The sequence below is a fragment of the Anas platyrhynchos genome, chromosome Z (genome assembly GCF_047663525.1).
Source record: "Anas platyrhynchos isolate ZD024472 breed Pekin duck chromosome Z, IASCAAS_PekinDuck_T2T, whole genome shotgun sequence".
Lineage (NCBI taxonomy): Eukaryota > Metazoa > Chordata > Aves > Anseriformes > Anatidae > Anas > Anas platyrhynchos.
Genome location: NC_092621.1, coordinates 41,852,753 through 41,871,051, shown reverse-complemented (window position 1 = coordinate 41,871,051; position 18,299 = coordinate 41,852,753). Strand labels below are relative to the sequence as shown.

Here is an 18,299-nt window from a genome sequence, read left to right as displayed (position 1 = left end):
TTAAGGAAGGGCTTTTAGCATTGTTGTGGCCAGTGAGATCGTCAGACTGTGCGTTGCTCGCAGACTTTAGTTTTGACAGTAAATGTAAATTTCCATTTAAAGACACCTAGAGCACCAGATGGAGCCCTTACAGTGAGAAAGTGTAACAAGCTCTTTCACAGCAGGCGTAATTGTATCCAGAGCTCCAGCCCGCAGATGGAAATCCTTCTTCTCTGCCTACACCATCTCCCCACAGAGTACTTTCACTACCGCCAAAAATCACATTCCCATACCCACCTGTGGGGCTGCTCCCTCTGCATACACGCCAGAGGACACGGGGGAGCACCTGGGAGCCCCTCAGCACCCCACGTTAGCTGCAGGTCTCAGTGGCATGCTGCACGGCATGGTGATCGACTGCTGAGTGGGTGGGTTAGGTGAGGGGGACGTGGCAGGCGTGCTCCCCATGCTGTGGCTCTCCCAGCAGTGCAAGGGGGTTCCCCTGATTCTGCCACATCTACAGCCCCCAGCACTACAGACGGATCTGCTCCACACAAAAACAGCAATCTGATCAAACCCTGAGGAAGGATGAGAGTTCAGCTAAAGCTTCTCCTCTGAAAAAATGTACAAAGACTAGGTACTCGGCTGAAACATGTATTAGCCCTGAAGGACTGAGCTGGCAAACTTAACCCACAAGAGCTACCATCAGAAAGCATCATCTATACATTTGCCCTGAATAGGACTCAAATGCACTAAGATTGAAAGGGAGGAAGGATCAAAAATCATGTTTATATTTGGGAAATGTAGGTTCAGTAGTCTGCTCTTTTATCTGATTGTGTGAAGTCAATTAAGCCTCTTCATGTCTCAGTTCATTATCTATAAGATAGGGATAATTTCAGAAGCCTAGAGAGCCTTTCTTTTCTTTATAGGGTTGGTGAGAGGATTAATGTGTTGAAGATTTGGAGGTACTTCAGTATTATGGGGATGGATCCATTAAGTACCTGAGACTGAAATGGACAAATAAGGGTGGGGAAGAAAAAAATATTCCTTGAATCAGCAAAAATACAACCACAGCAATCCAAATACTATAACAGAGTGGCTATACTCCAGCAACTAATATGTCTACAAATAGTAATTTTAGCCTAGTCTTAATTTGCATACATCCATATCACACAGACATATGAAATGTAAAAGAGGAAACACTTCTGCATTGTTTATAAGTCTGCCATCAGCAGAACTCAGAGGCTAAAACCGCTACATCTGAGAAGTAAATAAGTACCAAAGAACAACATTTCAGAGATTGTTTTTTTATTATTATTATTGTTGTTGATTTTGTTTGTTGTTGTTGTTGTTGTAGTTTGTTTGTTTTCTGAATTACCCATGGGTAACAGAATTAACCAGGAAATCTGCTATCTGCTGGCTTGTCTTTGAAATGATTTTTCTCAAATTAAACTTATGCATTTGAAATGTGAACAAAGCCAAACCTGCAGCTGCCTAATAAACTCAGATCTGTACTTCAAAATGCATAAGGCCATCTCAAAGACAGCCAGATGTCAGATGAACCTCTGATTTCGCAGAGCCAGTCTTCCCATCATCACTTGTTTTACTATAGCCTACTAAGTATGCAGCCATGCCCTGCTTTCTGCTACACAGTGTTTGCAATTACAGCACTCCATAAATATAAAAAACAAACAAACAAACAGGGTGTGTGTTTATCTGATTAAAATCCAATGTAAATTATATGCAAAATAGGTGCAGCCCACTGGCTTATGGCAACTTGCCAATAAAGACCTTCTGTGCTGAAGGCTTGTGCATCACTGATTTAGGGCATCATCTCTCTGTTATTCTTATTCTGTCTCATTATTTTACACTTTCCTATGCTCTATTTTTAATGTCCTCTCCCAACTCTGCTCTTATTTCTATCTGGATGCTGGCACTCCACTTTCTTGCCGTCTGATGCCAGTCTATGAAAAAAATCTTGCACTGTAACGCGTAATCACTTTGTAATTTGGTTGAGTCCAAATCCATTCTCAACCTATGTAGTACACCACTCATCTCCCTTCTTCTTGCTGCTGTAATCATTCACAACTATTGTTACTCCGATGCAAATTCTTTCCAGAAGCACTTTCCTGCTTCCAGGTCTTGGCTTCCCAAAACTTGTGCTTTCTCCTGGTAAAGCACAGCTTGGGGCCATTCTTACAGGTCCGTGAGCAAAGCAGATTAGCCCAAAGAGCTAACTCTCTGTAACCAAGTACAGGGGAAAGTGCATTTCACATGAAATCAGAAAACTATCCAAGCTTGATTAAAAAGCACCCAGGCAATGCTGTAGAACATTCATGAGTTATTTCTTTTGAATTCTCGCATAATTTAGATGACTCAAAACTGGATTTCCCAAATGCTGTGCAGAGATGATTATGGGATATATTTGTTTTGATTGGGCTTTAAGTCTCTATTTTTCAGAGATTTCTCACTTTTCCTTCATTCAGGGTTGAAATTTGCTATGAGAATTTCTTTAGCCCCCTGTGAATTCTTAAGGGTATTCCCTAAAGAGAGAGACAAAAAGAATTGGGGATTCATCATGCACAAGCTGATATTTACAGTAACACCACTCCCAGTACATGCCTGCTGGAAATAGCTTGATATTTCTTCACTTTCTTTTAATATTTGTAGGATTAATAACAAATTCAGGCCCTGATCCCACAGTATTTAACATCTGGGCAAAACGCTCCTTGCTGACGTCCACAGGGCTCTGGTTTGGCACAACAAACACACTGCAAGTTACAAAAAAAAAAAAAAAAAAAAAAAAAAAAAAAAAACTCAGCAATGGCAGCAGTAAAAGGCAATTTCTTCCTTATCTCTTTTTGTGCTTCCCTCCTTTTGTTGCTGTGAAGAGGCTTGGAACAATATGGCAACCATAACAAAGGGGAATAAAGAAAACACTCATGGATGATTGCTCAAAGTGGGTCCATAAATGCCACGATTACCTTGCTACTACGGCATTTGGTTTTAGGACAACTTGAAGCTACACGAAGGCAGGCAACAAAAAATACCTGCATATGACAACTTTGGTGCTCCAAACCATCAGGGTGCCTCAAATACCACTGGGCACGCACACTGCAGCAGAAGCAAGGAAGACCTTTGTGTGCCTTCAGACAGCTGTAAAAAACTGCATTTTCAGCTCTCATCATAGTGGCGTCTTCACCCCTGTGAACTCTATTTGCCACTTTCCAGTTGACCTGCACAATACTCAGAGGTTGATTGTTACAAGAAAACTGTAGCTGCAATAACAAATATGAAGCATCTCTCCTGCTAAGTGGTAAGACCTTCCAGATCATACATTAACTTCCTCCATAACCAGCCATGGTAACCATATTTCACAATGCATTAAATGCATTAAGGGTCCCATGCAAACAATGCGCAGGCACAAAGCTCAGAGCCAGAGACAGCTAGAATAAACTTGCACCTCTTCCAGGGCCGAAACGGCCTTTTCAGCAAAGATATCCTAAAGTAACTCTATTCTTCTCCCTCTATTTTCTGCCATCCCTCATGAAAGACTTGAAAAGAAAGGACAGCTGACAAAAAAAGAAGTGGCAAAACCGTGAGTCAGACAGAGGTAAAAAGGTTAGACTCTGGGAGCCAGAAACCACAAGGATAGGCCTCTTAGACATGTATTTTTAAATGCTTCCTTTCGCTCTCCTTCCTCTCTTCCTGAAAGACTAAATGCAAAATGAAATCATCTTACAGAAGGACAGCCGCTTCCCCCCTGTGCTCAATCATTCCAGTCACACTATGTTGTCCAGTAACCTGCATTGATAATTCCTCATGAATAAAATGCCAACATTATCATCCTCAGCTATGTTGTTGACATGCTTTTGCTATTTCACTAAAAATACCATTAATTTTCTGGCTTCACAACAGCTGAGCTACTCCCCATTTGAATATACAAAAGAGTATTTTGTTTAAACCAAATTAAAAGCGTTCCAGTAAATGACTTCAATTTTGCTGGCTATACTACTTCAGTGTATACTGCTCTATTTAATCCCCTCTTTTCCCAACTCTACCCCTTCTACCTCCCCCTCCTTTTCTTTCCTTTTTTTTTTTTCTTCCCATCCCTTTTTATACTTAATCCTTTCATGCCAGGAACTGGATTTGCCCAGCAAGACATCCACAGTCAGAAAGAGCTTCAAAAATATGGTGCCAAAGAGTTAAGGCGATGGTGAAATTGCCTCTGCTCTGTTTTTATTCACCTGTGTTTGCCAAAACATATTTAGCAGGGAGTAAAGGAAGCAAAAAGGGAGGGGGGAGTACACAAACACTGAACACACCTTCCATTTCCCATCCTGATAAGTGTCGACATTCCCCATTTAAGTCAGAATGAAAACCACCATTACTGCCAAGCCCTCCTGGCATCTCAACACTTTATTTGTTCCTATTTGTATCTAATGCTTTTGTCAACAGTTCAACAAAAGTCAAAGCAAACAACCCACTACAAACACTGGGGGTAACAGCAACAAGCATGAATCCTTCACAATTATCCAGCCCAGCTGCTCAGTGCCTGTCCAGGCTGCTTTCATTTACAACAGTGTCAACAAAAGGCTGAAACCCAATAACTAGGTGGGTCAATACTACCACTGTAAACCCTCCAGAGAAGGAAATGCTGTTCTCCTGCTTTACTGCTTCAGCAAACATGCAGAATAATTCAGTTAGGTAGACAAGTGCTTGCCTAATCATTTGTTGTCTGAATTATTCAAGGCTTTCCCCGTAAACTACTAAATGATGGCTCTTCAAATATTTCCCAGGAACTACCAGATGTCCGACAGGAGAAAAGGAAACATTAAGCAAATTCTGACACAGCAGAGGACAATGGCAACCTATGATCCTGAAAAGCATAGTGTTCAGAGAATTAATGACTTCCTATGCATTGTTTCTGGTGTTACTGTATAGAAAGCAAACAAGTTTTTAAAATACAAGTGTTAGGTACACGTCGGTCTATTAGTTGCCTGATCTTAATACGGCATAATCAAGGCTGCTGCCTACAATTTTTCTTCCTCTTTTTTCAAGTGTAAATTGTAAAAGAGCCCTCTCCAGAGAATATGTAATATGTGAATAAAAATAAGCACAACCATTAGTAAGGTGGACACAGGCAACGTGCGTTTATTCCCACATCTCTCTCTCCACTGCTCATTTGATCTCTTCCTAATCACCCACCTCAGTGTTTCTTTCTCCTCAGTTATCAGGCAAACGTTCACGCGCTTTTCTCCAGAGGTTTCATGAGGGTTCGTATTTACACTTTCAAAGAGCAGCGTAAACCAGTGTTACAAGGCATAATGTTTAAGTGGTATTTCATTTTTTCCCTCAGTTGTCTCTTCAGTGAAGGAAACAGCCACCTTCAGAACATGCATTTCCTTGGTTTTGTTGGCTTTGGCCATAACCACATAACTGCATTAACATACTGTTTTTAAACTTTAAGAAAATGTTAGTTAACAAGTATTGGTGCTTATTTTGATTTAATCTTACGTTTGGCACCACTAAGCCTAGATAAGAGCAACTGCTTCATCTAAGACCAGTTTACATATACATCAGTACAGTGTAGTGTTGGACAGATACATATTTTGAGCCAGAACACACTATCAAATACATTTATAAATATTTTATTTTTGACATCCACAGTAGCAGTCGTGCATGCTGAATATCTAGTATTCCAAAGAGAATCCCTGGCAGTTTTAAGACTTAGCAAAACAGCAAGAGAAATTCTGTCTGTATGTCAAATTAAAGCACATATTTTTGTTTTTATAATTAAAATCTGTAACATATTTTGTTTGTAAAACAGTTTTAGAGTGATTGCACTGTAACAATCTCTGGAGTTCTGTGTTGTCAACATAAAAACCTTCTTCAGTCAAAAAAAAATTTCATCCCATTCCTGTCCAAAACAATTATGAAACACTCGTCTAGTACGTAGATGCGGCTATGTCACTTTGTGATCGCCGCAGCTGTTTGTAGGCATTCCAGCCCTACTCCACTTGGTGGGCAACTTCAGTTGCATTTACTACTATAAATCAAACTAGCACTATTTGCAACACTAGGTTTGTTTATCAGTAGTCCTAACAGCAGCACCTTCATTGGTTCAGTTGATTAGCAATATTTGTAAAATTGTTTAGGGACCATGGGGACCAAAGGCACAAAGGAGAGGTACTACAGCACAAAAAACACTTGGCATCAAACGAGTTTCAGCTTGCACAAACCGGAGAAAAGACTGCACTGTCTGGTGCTAGATACTCTAAAGAGAACTGGGGAGAGAGAGAGAGGGAGAGACATTACACCAAATTTCCCCCCCCTTCCTATCCTACGGAGCAGGAAGAGGGGCCCCAAAATGGCAATTCCAGCCTGTGCCATGGCTGGAGGCAACACAGCTACCAGAAAACTTTCATGAAGCACACAAGAGTCCCACAGAAGGTCTGCTAAGTGCTTAATTGCGTTCAAATACCCCGCGGTGTGATATAAAGCTTTCAGGCTGCCTAGGTAGTGAGCATACAGTGCTTTTTACAAAGGCACCAAACTGACCCTGGACAGGCTGTCTTTATGCTGAAAGCAGGGTGCCTTTCCTACTCTAACACCAATTATGCATAGTGACAGGGCACTTGGAAAGACACCTTACTTCAAGGGAATGGCAGAAAAAAGGTGTCTCTCTCCGCACAAGGTTTACTGGTAATTGATTTTAAAGGGCTTATTTTCACATTATTCAGACGTTTTTCAGAATTCCTCTCACTTTTTTTTTTTTTTCCCCCACTATGGGACAGCAAAGCTCACCACAAAATATTTGCAGGTGAAAGAATTGAAAGGAACTCCTTCTCCAAGTAGGGGAGGAAAAACATAACATTTATTTCCTTCAGGGCCACAATAAATTGCAGTTTGGTGTTTTTAAAAGCAGCCCTGAAACAGAGGTGCGACAGACCTGTGGCATCAACAAAAAGAAATTCAGCAAACATCAGGGAGAAACAAGGCAAGCGAAGGCGCAATTATAATTACTTCGAGCCAATTACGGTGCTTTCCTAACTCCCGGCGCTGCAGCATCGCACGGGGAGGCTGCGTTTATTGAGGTCAGCGCTGGCTTTCAAACTCCAGCAGTGACCTCCGCATCGCCTGGCCGCTCGTTACCGAAACAAAACGAGCGAAGGGCTCGGGATCCCGCCGGGCTCGCCAAAACCCGTGCCGACACCCACTCGGACCCGCGGAGGACGAGCGCAGAGCTCTTCGCCCCCCCCCCACCCCCCGAATCAGGGGAGGAAGGCGGCGTGCCCAAACCCTTCCCTTCCCCGCCCCAGGCGATGGGGAAACTCCCCCAGCTGTCCCTCGGGAGGCCGGGGCACGGGGTGCAAACACAGCGAGCCCGGGCGCTCAGTGCTGAAAGCCCGCAGCTCGGAGAGCGGGGCGGCCCGAGCACATCAGCCGGCTGGGGCAGCGTTCGGCTCCCAGCACTTCATTAAGTCCATGCCGCCCCCTGCCAGCGCTGAGCTTGTTGCCAGCCTCCCCCCGCTCGGGTCTGGCGTTTTCCCAGCGAAGCCAGGGGACGGCGGGGCCAGAAGCGAGACAACAGCGCCCCGACGGCACCGCGGGGACGGAGCGGGGCGGCCCCGGGTCCCCCGGCGCTGAGGGAGGAACAAGCTTAAAAAAAAAAAAAAAAAAAAAAAAAAAAAAAAAAAAAAAAAAAAAAAAGGTTAATTCACAGATGTGCATACGTTTCACACACAGGGTGCCCCGCGGTCTGTTGCCAGGGCGACGGGAGACCACCGGCGGGCACCTCATTGGCTTCATCAAGTGCGCCCCGGGACGCGGAGACGGGGAAAGGACGGGGAGGGAGAGAGGAAGGGCAGGGAGCGATCCCCGCTTGCAGCCTGCAAAGCCCCAGCCTGCAAAAGCCCTAGGCTGCAAAGCCCCATCCCGCATGAAGCCCGTCCCCCGTGCCCGCCCCGGCCGGGAGCCGTCCCGCGGGCCGCACCAGCCGCTTCGGCAGCGGGACGGAGGGGAAAAGAAGAAAGGAAAAAAAAAAAAAAAAGGAAAAAAAAAAAGGGGGGGGAGCGCACCAGTTTCCCGGACACAGTGAGGGAAACCTCGCCGTCTCGTTTTTGGATCGCAAACCCGCCCGAAAGGAGCCGCTGCTCCGCCGCCTCCCCGCCCCTTCCCCGTCCTCCCCTCGCTCCGGCCGGCGACGGGGCCGCGATCGCGACTGTCACGACTCTCGCAGCACCGGCATCAGCAGCAGCAGCGCGCACGAGGCGTTAATCCAGCCGCAGAGCAGAGCGAGGAGGCGAGGGCGGCGGAGGGGATCAGTGGCCGAAGCGGCTTACATTCAGGTTCGCGGGAGAAAGAGCACGCAGAGACAATCATTTCCTGGGAAAAGCTAAAGCCTAATGAGAATTTACTCTGCCGCCTTTATTCAGACAACCAACCCTTTTGTGGCTAGGGCTTCCTGAGTGACAGGAACCCAGGGCCCCTTAATAGGATTTCCATATTATTTCCAACACCTGCCTAGAAGTTATTTGTTTACATTGAAGGAGGCAAGATTCTCAAATCAGACATCTGCTTCTGGTTCAGGCATATCTTAGGAAACCATCTAGAAAGAAGCTTTGTTGCTATGGAGACATTTTTATTTTCTTCCCTTAGTTGGCTGAAAAAACATTAGCATTTCCAATTTTTTGTTCTTCAAAAGGCCAAATGTCGCTCAAGAAAACACAGAACTTTTCAAATCGTCATGCAGAATAAGCTAATCGAGCTTCAGATATTTAATTAATTATTCGACTCAATTAGAAGTGTACCAGAGAGAGGCAGGAGGCCCGGTGTAACTTTCCTGCAAATTGTCCTCAATGGCTGATTCCCGCTGGCCAGCGTAATTGCTCAAAAACACATCTAAAACTTTGCAATTCATGATGCACTCGACAATCTTTCATAACAACTTAGGAATCAGTCAGACCACTCATTTCCTCCAGCTTCTTCTAAAATCAGCCTCAGAAACCAAAAACACTCTGACTGGGAATTTACTTCTTTCCCAGTGCGGGGGAAGAGACAGCAAGAGCCGTGTAACACCAGCATTAACCTGCTACCGGCACTCGGCGACTTCAGGCAGGGGATGGAAAGTTGCAGTGCGTTTCGCCCATGTTGCTGACTCCACAAGGTAATCTCTTCTCCTCTTCTCCCTCTAGTAGATAATTAGAATGCCCAATGAATCCATTGATACACATTAAAGTAAGGGATGTCTCAAATACCTTGGATGCAAAGGTCTTAATTACAACTCAAAATTAAAATAGGCGATTAGTGCTCAATGCAGAGAGAAAACCTGTCACATTGCTGGCATAAGCACATAAAGCAGCCACCTAGTTTGTGTCCCGCTTCAGTAAAAGTTGATGAATATTACGTATCTTCTCCTATCCCTTAGGCTAACACCTCTTTATCCGAACCTGCAAACATGTGCTTCATTCCAGACACGTTCACCCTGAGAAAACTGGTGTAAACACGAATGCCAGCATTCAGGGTATGATTTTAATTGCACACTTACATTATAATGAGGACTTCAAAAAAAGACAATAAATAAATCCATCTCCTTCCTCTGCTTCTTTCCTCCTAGCTATTACACTGTCAAAGACTTTGCGCTGGAGAAGACCTTTCCACCCACCTCCTCACCCCAGCAAACTTCCTCTTCCTACTCTACAATGTGAAGTCATAATCTTGTATTATCAACATCACAGTCTGTTGCCATGGAAATAATTAGACATGACTGCTCAGGTTAGAAATTACAGCCCATATAAGTGTTTGCCTCCTGGGTGAAGAGAGCATCTGGAGAGAGAACATTTGAGTTACCCTAAATCACCAAGTGGCAAAATAAAGTTTGATAGTGAGAAGCACTGCAGGAGCTCATCCAAATGTGGGCACACCACTGAGTAAGAGTCACCCTGCCGTAACAGGCACGAGCGAAGAGGCCAGCATAGTTTATATACAGAAGAAGGAAAAAAAAAAAAACATCGGGTAAATGAAGTGAAGACATCAGACATGGCAGAATCAACTAATTCTTTGATAGCAGAGTACATGCTGTTACTTTCATACGAATGCTCTTCACTAAATTAAAATTCCCAGATGACCTCATTAAAAAGGCAAATGATGTGACACTGAATGAAAGAAAGGAATGTAAAATTTAGTTTAAAAAAAAAAAAAGAGAGAGAGAGACATACCTGAGGTTCAGTTTTGTGTTTTAAAATCTGTTAAAAACCACAGACTTGAATGACATGCTACAAGTCTAACTATGAAAAGGTTATTAAGAAAAAAAAAAAAAAGGCAATGCCAAAAAATCAGCTCCATAGGATAGACCAAGACAACAAACAGGACCCTGCTAATTAATATTTGTTCTGCTTCAGCAGACAGTTACTGGACGAGACTGCAACAAACAAGCATGTCTCACCCAATCACATCATTAATCCATTCACGTTCACCACCTGAGGACCAGCTATGCCCTACAGATATTTATTCATCTGTTCCACATACAAACAATTACAACACATTTTCTGGAATTAGAGCACCTGTTACATTCAGCACAGCTTACATGCCCAGAGGCAGATATCAATTAATACTGAACAAATTATTGTATCGCAAGCCAACAGAAGTTACTCATTATATTCTGATAATGCTACCCTCAAAACACCCATGAAGATCAAAACACAACTCTTGTGGAGCAAAGTTTAGTTCAAACGTGTTCAGCTCAAAAATTACCACTTCATCATTACAGAAAGCAAAATACACGCAACGCCTTGTTTCCATACAGAGAAAGGCTCACGCAGAAGCCACGACACGAATACGAAACATGTTTTGATTTTTACAAGCCTGTGAAGAGCTTTTCAGCTGAGTGGTATTAAAGTGGCAAAATGAAATGATCAGGAAATAAATTCTCTAACTTTCTTTAGGCATGTAACAGATAACTATGTTTCTTTGGCTCGTTAAATACAAACTGAATGCAATGGTGTTTGGCAGGAGACTCATATCACTGGAGGAAGTCTCACTTAAAAGAAACTTGACAATTAAGATGAAGTCTAATGCAGTACATCACATCAGTTTGTGGTGTTCTTCCACCAGTGGAAGAACAAAGTCCAAGCAATGCGATCACACTTAGTAATATCCAGAATTCTGATCATATATGTCGGTCTTTTTTATTTTAAACTACCTTGTTCTTTTCAGAAGCATTACAAGTATCAAATAACAGCTGCAGGAGTAAGCAGCTTACTCTTACTTACATACTAAGTGAACAGAGGTCTAAACACTTAATAGCGGCTAACAGTTAGAGAAGCTAAATTGAGACAGGCTCAGGTTTTAGCAAGCACTGGAGCACCTGCCACCAGAAATGTAAATGGAACACGAGACTCACACCAATGAGTCCCCTTTCTCTGTATTTGCCACATGTATAATTATTAGCCTTCCCACAGATTAAGGAAAAAGTAATCTTACTGCTAAACCCACTTGAATTTGCACTGACAGACTTCTAGTTCACTAACATGTTGGACAGAAATGCATCTCCAATCTGCATTTGATTTGTTATTTCAGAAACTAAAATTATCCTTTCATGTAAACCTTTTTTTTTTTTTTCTTTTCCAGAGGGATCTCAAATAGGCTATTTTATTCCAGCCACAAGATAGCAGCTTTTAATTATTGACTTATTGTGACTGAGATGAACTCATAGAAATGAACAGTTTCCACCATGTTGGCATATCGTACTACAGGTATGGCCTGGCCCCAAATAATTTACAATTCAAATGAAAAAAAGAAAAAAAAAAAAAGGAAAAAGGAAAGATACACCACATGGGTATAAAAAACAGAAATGGATTAACAACAGACATGGAAAAAAGTTGCAAAAGTTTAGTCCCATGTACAGGGCAGTGATTTGAAAGACTTTGAAATTCTTGAATATGTTGGTAAGGGACGTCACTGGCTGTGACAGACCCAAAGCTTCATGAGCAGCTGGGAGCTTCCTTTAGTCCGGGTGTATCAGCCAACGCCATGGGAAGAGACTGCTACCACTTGATTACTGTCTGCCAGATGACACCATCACACACAAAATGCTTCCTTAAGCTTCTTCAGAGGGTAATTTTTACAGAAGGGGCTTTGTTACGGACCAGAGAAACTTTTGTCAAATTTGTCCCAGAGACAGTGGGTGAGGAGCAGGGCCAGGAAGAATGACACGTCTCCTGACTCAGCAGTCCTCATAAGAGGTGGAAAAATCCTTGCAGGGTGCAAATAGAAAGCAAGGGCACGCTGCAGCACTGCAGAATCATATTTTATTTATTTACTAGTTAGTAAAAAAAAAAAAAAAAAAAAAGCTTACTGCATTAAAAAGGGAAAACATCAGGTCTTCTCAGAAAAGCCACATGTTTAACTGTGGAGCTGCTTGTTTATCTTTGTGTCAAAACACATATTATTCTGTCAGACCCCTTAAGCCACCACTACACTGTCAGCACAGCCCCTTGTTGCCCTTCCCTCCCCTCTCCTCTGCCTTGAAGAGCAGACCCATGACCCAGTTTACTGCATCTCAAGCTCTTCCTCACTTCGAACATTGCAGAGGATTTGGAGGACTGAATCTGACACAGAATCAGAGAGTTCCCAAAGCCATCCTCCTCCACTGAACTTGCTGTGCAGATGGTGATCTATTATTTAGGAATAGCTCCTGGACAATCTCATGTTATCTGGAAGGTCCCTACTCGTTTTCAGCAGTGAACTGCTTGCTCCAGGGAGGTGCTGGGAAGGATGCAAGGCCGGACTCTCTTATCAGGCAGAAAGTGTCATGTTTAGAAGAGTGATACAAACCGAAATGGGACTGTGTCTGAAAAGCAACAGCCTTTTGATGCCAGCCTGCCTTACTCCATGGCTGCAGCCTCTGATCTTGGCTTCAGTGCTCACAGGTGACATGAACAACTTGCCTGCGACAACCTCCAAAGAACCCACAAAATCTTGCATGCAAAAGGTGTTACCAGCCCAGCTCTTCTCTTCCTCACCCACACGCTGCTCATTTCTCTCTGTGCTGAGCTCAGCTCAGCTCTGTGCTGAGGAACTGAGAGCAGCATTTCCAGCTGCTCCAGCATAGCATTTTCCATGGGCAGAACTACAGGGAGGGTCACGGTGAGCATAACTGGAAACAAGTTTCATGAAGAAAACTGCCTGCCAAATCAAAGACACAGGAAGTGGTAGCACGAAATGGCGAGGGGAAATGGGACACCTCAGTCAAGCTCCTCTATACCGATGGGCAGGATACCTTCGTTATCTGAATCATACACTAAAGCGTAAATTTACACTTTACGAGCTATTCTAAAATCTGCCCTGCTTAATAATCTGTATCAGCAAGAAAACACTTTAAAGTGTCTCTCACAATTAAACCCAGGCACAACCTTGTATAAATCAAAATTTTGCTACCATATCAAAACGTTACACTGGGGCTGTATAACGTTGCCCATATCCTCATTACATGCTACACTAATTACTACCAGCAGATTCAGAATTTTCTGCACATTAGAGGCTTTTAGAGGAGCTATAAAAAATTTCAGGCACCATTAATTTAAATTTGTATTGAAATTTCCTTTTGACAGATGGCCAAAAATTACTTATTATTTAGAGTACCAGAGCTGCCTGTTTGCACATTAGAAGAGGAAAGGGAAAAATTAAAAGCAAGAAGGAAATTTATGTCACGTTCATTACCTGTTAAATGTTAAGGAGCATTATCCTGCATGAATAAATTATTTCATACAAGCACACAGACTCCAGCTGCTGGCAACTGGCACGTTCTGGCTGACAAAAAACATCTCAAGTCACACAGCAGACGATCATAAAAAGCCTCTCTTAACCAGGAGCCACTTAAGGGAGGACAGATCAATAGAACAAGCGACTAACTGCTACTCTGGGCATCACTGAAAACATTTAAGGAAATTAGCAAACTATTTCACCTTGCAAGGCTGGCAGCAAGCCCCATAATGCTGACACACAAGCCAACTCACAACCTGAACACTGTACAAGACAAACATCTACTTATCATTTCAAAATAAATTGCTACAAAGTAGTGACACCCTCCTCTCAGTGTCAGAAGCTGTATGAGTAACAGTGCATTTGAATCATTCTAAGTAATTTCAGATGAACCAAACAAAATCAGTCTTTTCAGTATAAACACATCCGCAATACTCGTACCAGCATAAATACCCCAACATCCCCCAGACCTTACAGAAACAGGACTAATAAATCTATTTAAAACAGTAATTGGCATACCCTATATGCTAACAGTTCTCTTTATTCACCTTCATGAGTGAAAGGCTTGTGGTCTCAACTATACAGGTATGCAAGCCTGATAAAGAAAACGAGCATTTTTGTATTCTCAGATATATTTAGATATCTGCCCTACTTGCACTTGTTTGTTTGGATGTGGAGAAAAAATAAAAACGGCTAAAACTATTTGCTCAGAGTGGAGTGAACAGGGGGTTTTCTGCCGAAATCATCATTAATCTGTGCCTGGTTTCACTGCACAAGGCAATAATCCCAGTTTCTAGCCCTCGTGACAAAGAAGCTAAAGTGAAATCCAATGCACTGTTGTCCTGTGTCGGTGGATAGACAGCTTCAGTGCCTTTGCTGCTCACAGTAAAAACTGACAGTTCCTGTCAGCTCCTGGTTGTTATGCAGAACCACATGGGTAACAGCAAAACTGACAACAATCAGCTCAATTTCATTCTGCTGGGACAGAGCAAAGTTGCCAATGGCAGAATAGATATGTGGGGAAGGGCACAGGACATGTCCCCACTGGGAGCTGCTAGAGAAGCAAAGGCATGCCCCCTCACACAGCACCCGCTGGTGGGACAGGTCTCTGGTGGGGCAAAGCCCGTGCCTGGCACTGTGCTTCTTCTGACTCTGTCCAGGGCACATGAGCAAAACAGAATCCTGAGCTGAAGGGACCTGCGTTGAGTCCAACTCCTGGCTCCACTCAGAACCACCCAAAAACCAGACCATGTGTCTGAGAGCATTACCCAAAGGCTTCTTGAACTCCAGCAGCTCGGTGCTTTGACTACTGCCCTGGGCAGCCTGTCCCAGTGCCCGACCCCCCTCTGGGTGCAGACCCTTTCCCTAACCCCCAGCCTGACCCTCCCCTGTCCCAGCTCCATGCCGTTCCCTCAGGTCCTGTCGCTGTCCCCAGAGGAGCAGAGCCCCTCCTTCTGGTCAATCAAGATCTTTCTGCAAGGCCTCTCTATGTTTGAGGGAGTCCACAGCTCCTCTTAATTTAGTATCATCTGCAAACTTGCTTAGTATGCATTTGACTTCTGAATCCAGATTGTTTAAAAAACACTGAAGAGAGCTGGCTCCAAAATGCAGCCCTGAGGACACACTACTGGCCAGTTCCTGGCAATATCATCAAATGCTCCTAAAACTTGTGCTGTGAACACCTCTTCTGCTGTTTGGCCACCCCCGAGAATGAATCACACAGTTCTTAAATAAGCACCACTGAAAACTTGACAAATTGTTTGCAAGTGTTCAGTAAGACAGGTACACAGGTCTTGCCCTTTGTAAGACAAGCATCTCTTCCATTTCACACTCACCATCACCTAAAACCGCTAAATCTTACACTCCTAAAGATTGTGCAAGCTGTTCAAGCCCTACTCTGTAACTGCATCCAGCTACCCAAGGCTATGCAGGTAACCGTGCAACCAGCACCAACCGCTTCTGCTGTGAGTTGGTAAATGGCCAGTGGCAGCAAGGAAAGGAAGCTGATCCAGGAGAGGGCAGAGCCAAGATGCACCTTTCCATTTGCAGCATTAAAACTACAGCATCCTCTGTGAGACTTTGATGGTTATCAAGCACAGACGAGCACCCAGGAATATATGCTGAATTGCTGCAGTATGCATCACTGAATGCTCAAAATTACATGAGCTGCAAGGTATGTATTAAGGCTGTTTATAAACACTATCATTCACAGGATGGTGCACGTATCTATACCACAGAGTCATTAAGATCATGAAAACTGACTTCTGGAAGAGGAACATAGGATTCTTAGAGTGAGTGCTGCTTTCTGCAGCTCCTTTCACTCTAGTCAGCCAACAGCTCCTGAAACCACAGCAGGTGGGACCCTGCTTCTTTCCTGCAAGTGACACAGCTCTCCATAACTGCAATGCAAATGGTATTATGCAGATATATCAGAATTATAGTTTTACAGCCTCTGAAGACTTAAAACCACTGGCTAATTCTTTCTATCTCCTAAGTTTACACAGAGACTCAGGACAGTCCTCTTTACCATATGTGAGAACAGCCTCAACACTGAGAGTAGGCTAAGGGGCAGAGATCTGATCACCAGTCTCACTGGATGATGGTACATCACCTGCAATCCTAGCTGCATTACGACCAGCCACGGTCTTAGTGTGATACATAGCCTATTCAGGACTCTGATAATGAAGGTCACACCCTGGTTTCACTCAGTGACTTCTTCCACCACTCCAGACCACATGTCAGAAAAATGCATTGTGCAGCTCTTTTGAGCCTATCCTTCCACCTGCAAAATGGAGTCCTACCTTAATGGAGTCTCTGTCTGCATGCAGAGCAGCCCCACACGCATGGAGGGGAGGAGGCAGCAGCAGGGATGTGGAGGTGGGGGGGAAGGAGAGAGAAAGAGAAAAGTACTAGTTAGTTTACATAAAATTACACATTTATCATTCTCAGAAGAAAGAATCTTGATATCTGTTAAATAATAAATTGCACAGATGTTAACTTTTCTGTACAGTTAATTATTAATACCCTACAGCCAGATTTATAAAACCAGAACTCCACCTTTTGAACACACTTTCTGGCTACTACAAGGTAATAAATACTTAAGCAATTAGCTTTAGAAAATTACTTGTGAATATTGTTGTTTGCATGTTTTTCAAAACATATGGAGAGTTAAAAAGTAAAAGAAAGAAGGAACGAGAAACAAATGAAGCCATGTACGTATCTGGCAGCACCTACCTCTTTGGTGATCGTTATCATGGTGCTTCTTTTCATCTTTGATCGGGAGGTGGGACTGCCCCCCCAATGCGCTGGACAGTGCCAGAAGACCAGCACTGCTGCCAATGGGTGGGATGGCTGGAGGCTGCAAGCCTGAGGGGTGCGGAGTGAGCGGCACGGGCAGACCATGTCCATGTGACAAATGCTGGGCCTGGAGTTGTTGCTGCTGTGAAAAATGAAACACAGATATTGAATTTGTTCAGGGAGATGGGGGTTGTCTGGCTGATCCTATACATCAAACCTAACAGATCAGATCAACCCATACATCCGATCAACCCATGTATCAACTCTCACAAACATCTTGGCATTTTAAAAATGTCCATATGTTTGGATGCAACACAATCTGTAAACTTCAGGCTGAACTAACAACAAAAATAATTTAAAAAAAGAGAGAGATTTTCTTCAGTTTTAGTGATTTTTTTTTATTCCTCTGATAGAGCTGCTACGTTTTATTCTTGCTAGCAGAAACACACCACGTACATGCCTAATCAAAACATATGTAACTATAAAAGCAGTTATATAATGCAAAAAAAAAAAAAAAGCTGAAAATTGAGAAAATTAGTGTTAAACAGTTCTCCCAGCGCTACTGCACAGCATGCAGTGAGAGTTAATTTGAAAGAGAAAACCTGAATTAACAATCCAGAAAAGGAAACTGGTTGCAGCCACCGTTTTAAGCCCTTTAAGTGTCCTCAGCGGTACTTGAGCAAATTACTAAAGAAAATCTAATGTAGCAAGGCTTGGGTCCTCCTGTAGGCTTGCTCAATAATGCTGAAATAATTGGGCACTCTGTGCACGTTTAGTGATGCTCGAATGAAAAGCTAGAGGCCTGCCCTTGTACTCTTCTCTAGCTGCTGACTCTGTGTTGTGACAGGTTTATTTGAGTGGGACTGTGATGCATGCACCAGTAACTGCGCTGACAAGAGTTTAAAGTCATTTTTACCAGTACACTGGCAACACATAGAGAAAGCCCTTGAGAGGTTCGAATTGGAGTGCTTGACCTCAACCAGGGCTGCATCAAGCTCTGTGCTATGCTAACCATCGTGGGTAGATAGTTTGTTTGCTGCTACTGAATGGGAAGGCATGAAAAAAAAAAAAAAAGTTATGTTAAATACATCCCAAGAGAGATCTGCTTAGGTCCAAGACTTGCCCACTAACTGTCCAACTAATTTCTGTTCATACAGAAACTAGATTAGCTTTGAAATTTTCTCTTAGTTTCCAAGCAGTCACTTCTCAGGACTCGTGGTAAATCAAATCAGAAGTCCTCTAGGATTGCTCTCTTCCCTGCA

At 43.3% G+C, this 18,299-nt stretch overlaps 1 protein-coding gene and 2 long non-coding RNA genes across 4 annotated transcripts in view; 1 reads left to right on the top strand and 2 right to left on the bottom strand.

Moving 5' to 3' along the window:
* TLE4 (TLE family member 4, transcriptional corepressor) overlaps positions 1–18,299 on the bottom strand; it is a 97,628-nt gene that overhangs the window by 26,663 nt on the left and 52,666 nt on the right. The window contains exons 7-8 of one of the 2 annotated variants that reach the window (XM_027446250.3): positions 16,975–17,179; positions 16,542–16,558 (exon numbers count right to left, since the gene is read on the bottom strand). In XM_027446250.3, the coding sequence (XP_027302051.2) occupies positions 16,542–16,558; positions 16,975–17,179 (222 nt within the window). The remainder of the gene's footprint in view (positions 1–16,541; positions 16,559–16,974; positions 17,180–18,299) is intronic. The other variant, XM_038170739.2, reaches the window with a different exon arrangement.
* On the top strand, positions 7,715–9,747 carry LOC140000663 (uncharacterized). The gene is made up of 4 exons (XR_011805760.1): positions 7,715–8,327; positions 9,024–9,145; positions 9,407–9,502; positions 9,596–9,747. It is a non-coding gene; the product is annotated as an uncharacterized lncRNA (long non-coding RNA).
* LOC140000664 (uncharacterized) lies at positions 8,653–15,110 on the bottom strand. The gene is made up of 2 exons (XR_011805761.1): positions 9,527–15,110; positions 8,653–9,169 (listed from the first exon to the last, which is right to left on the bottom strand). It is a non-coding gene; the product is annotated as an uncharacterized lncRNA (long non-coding RNA).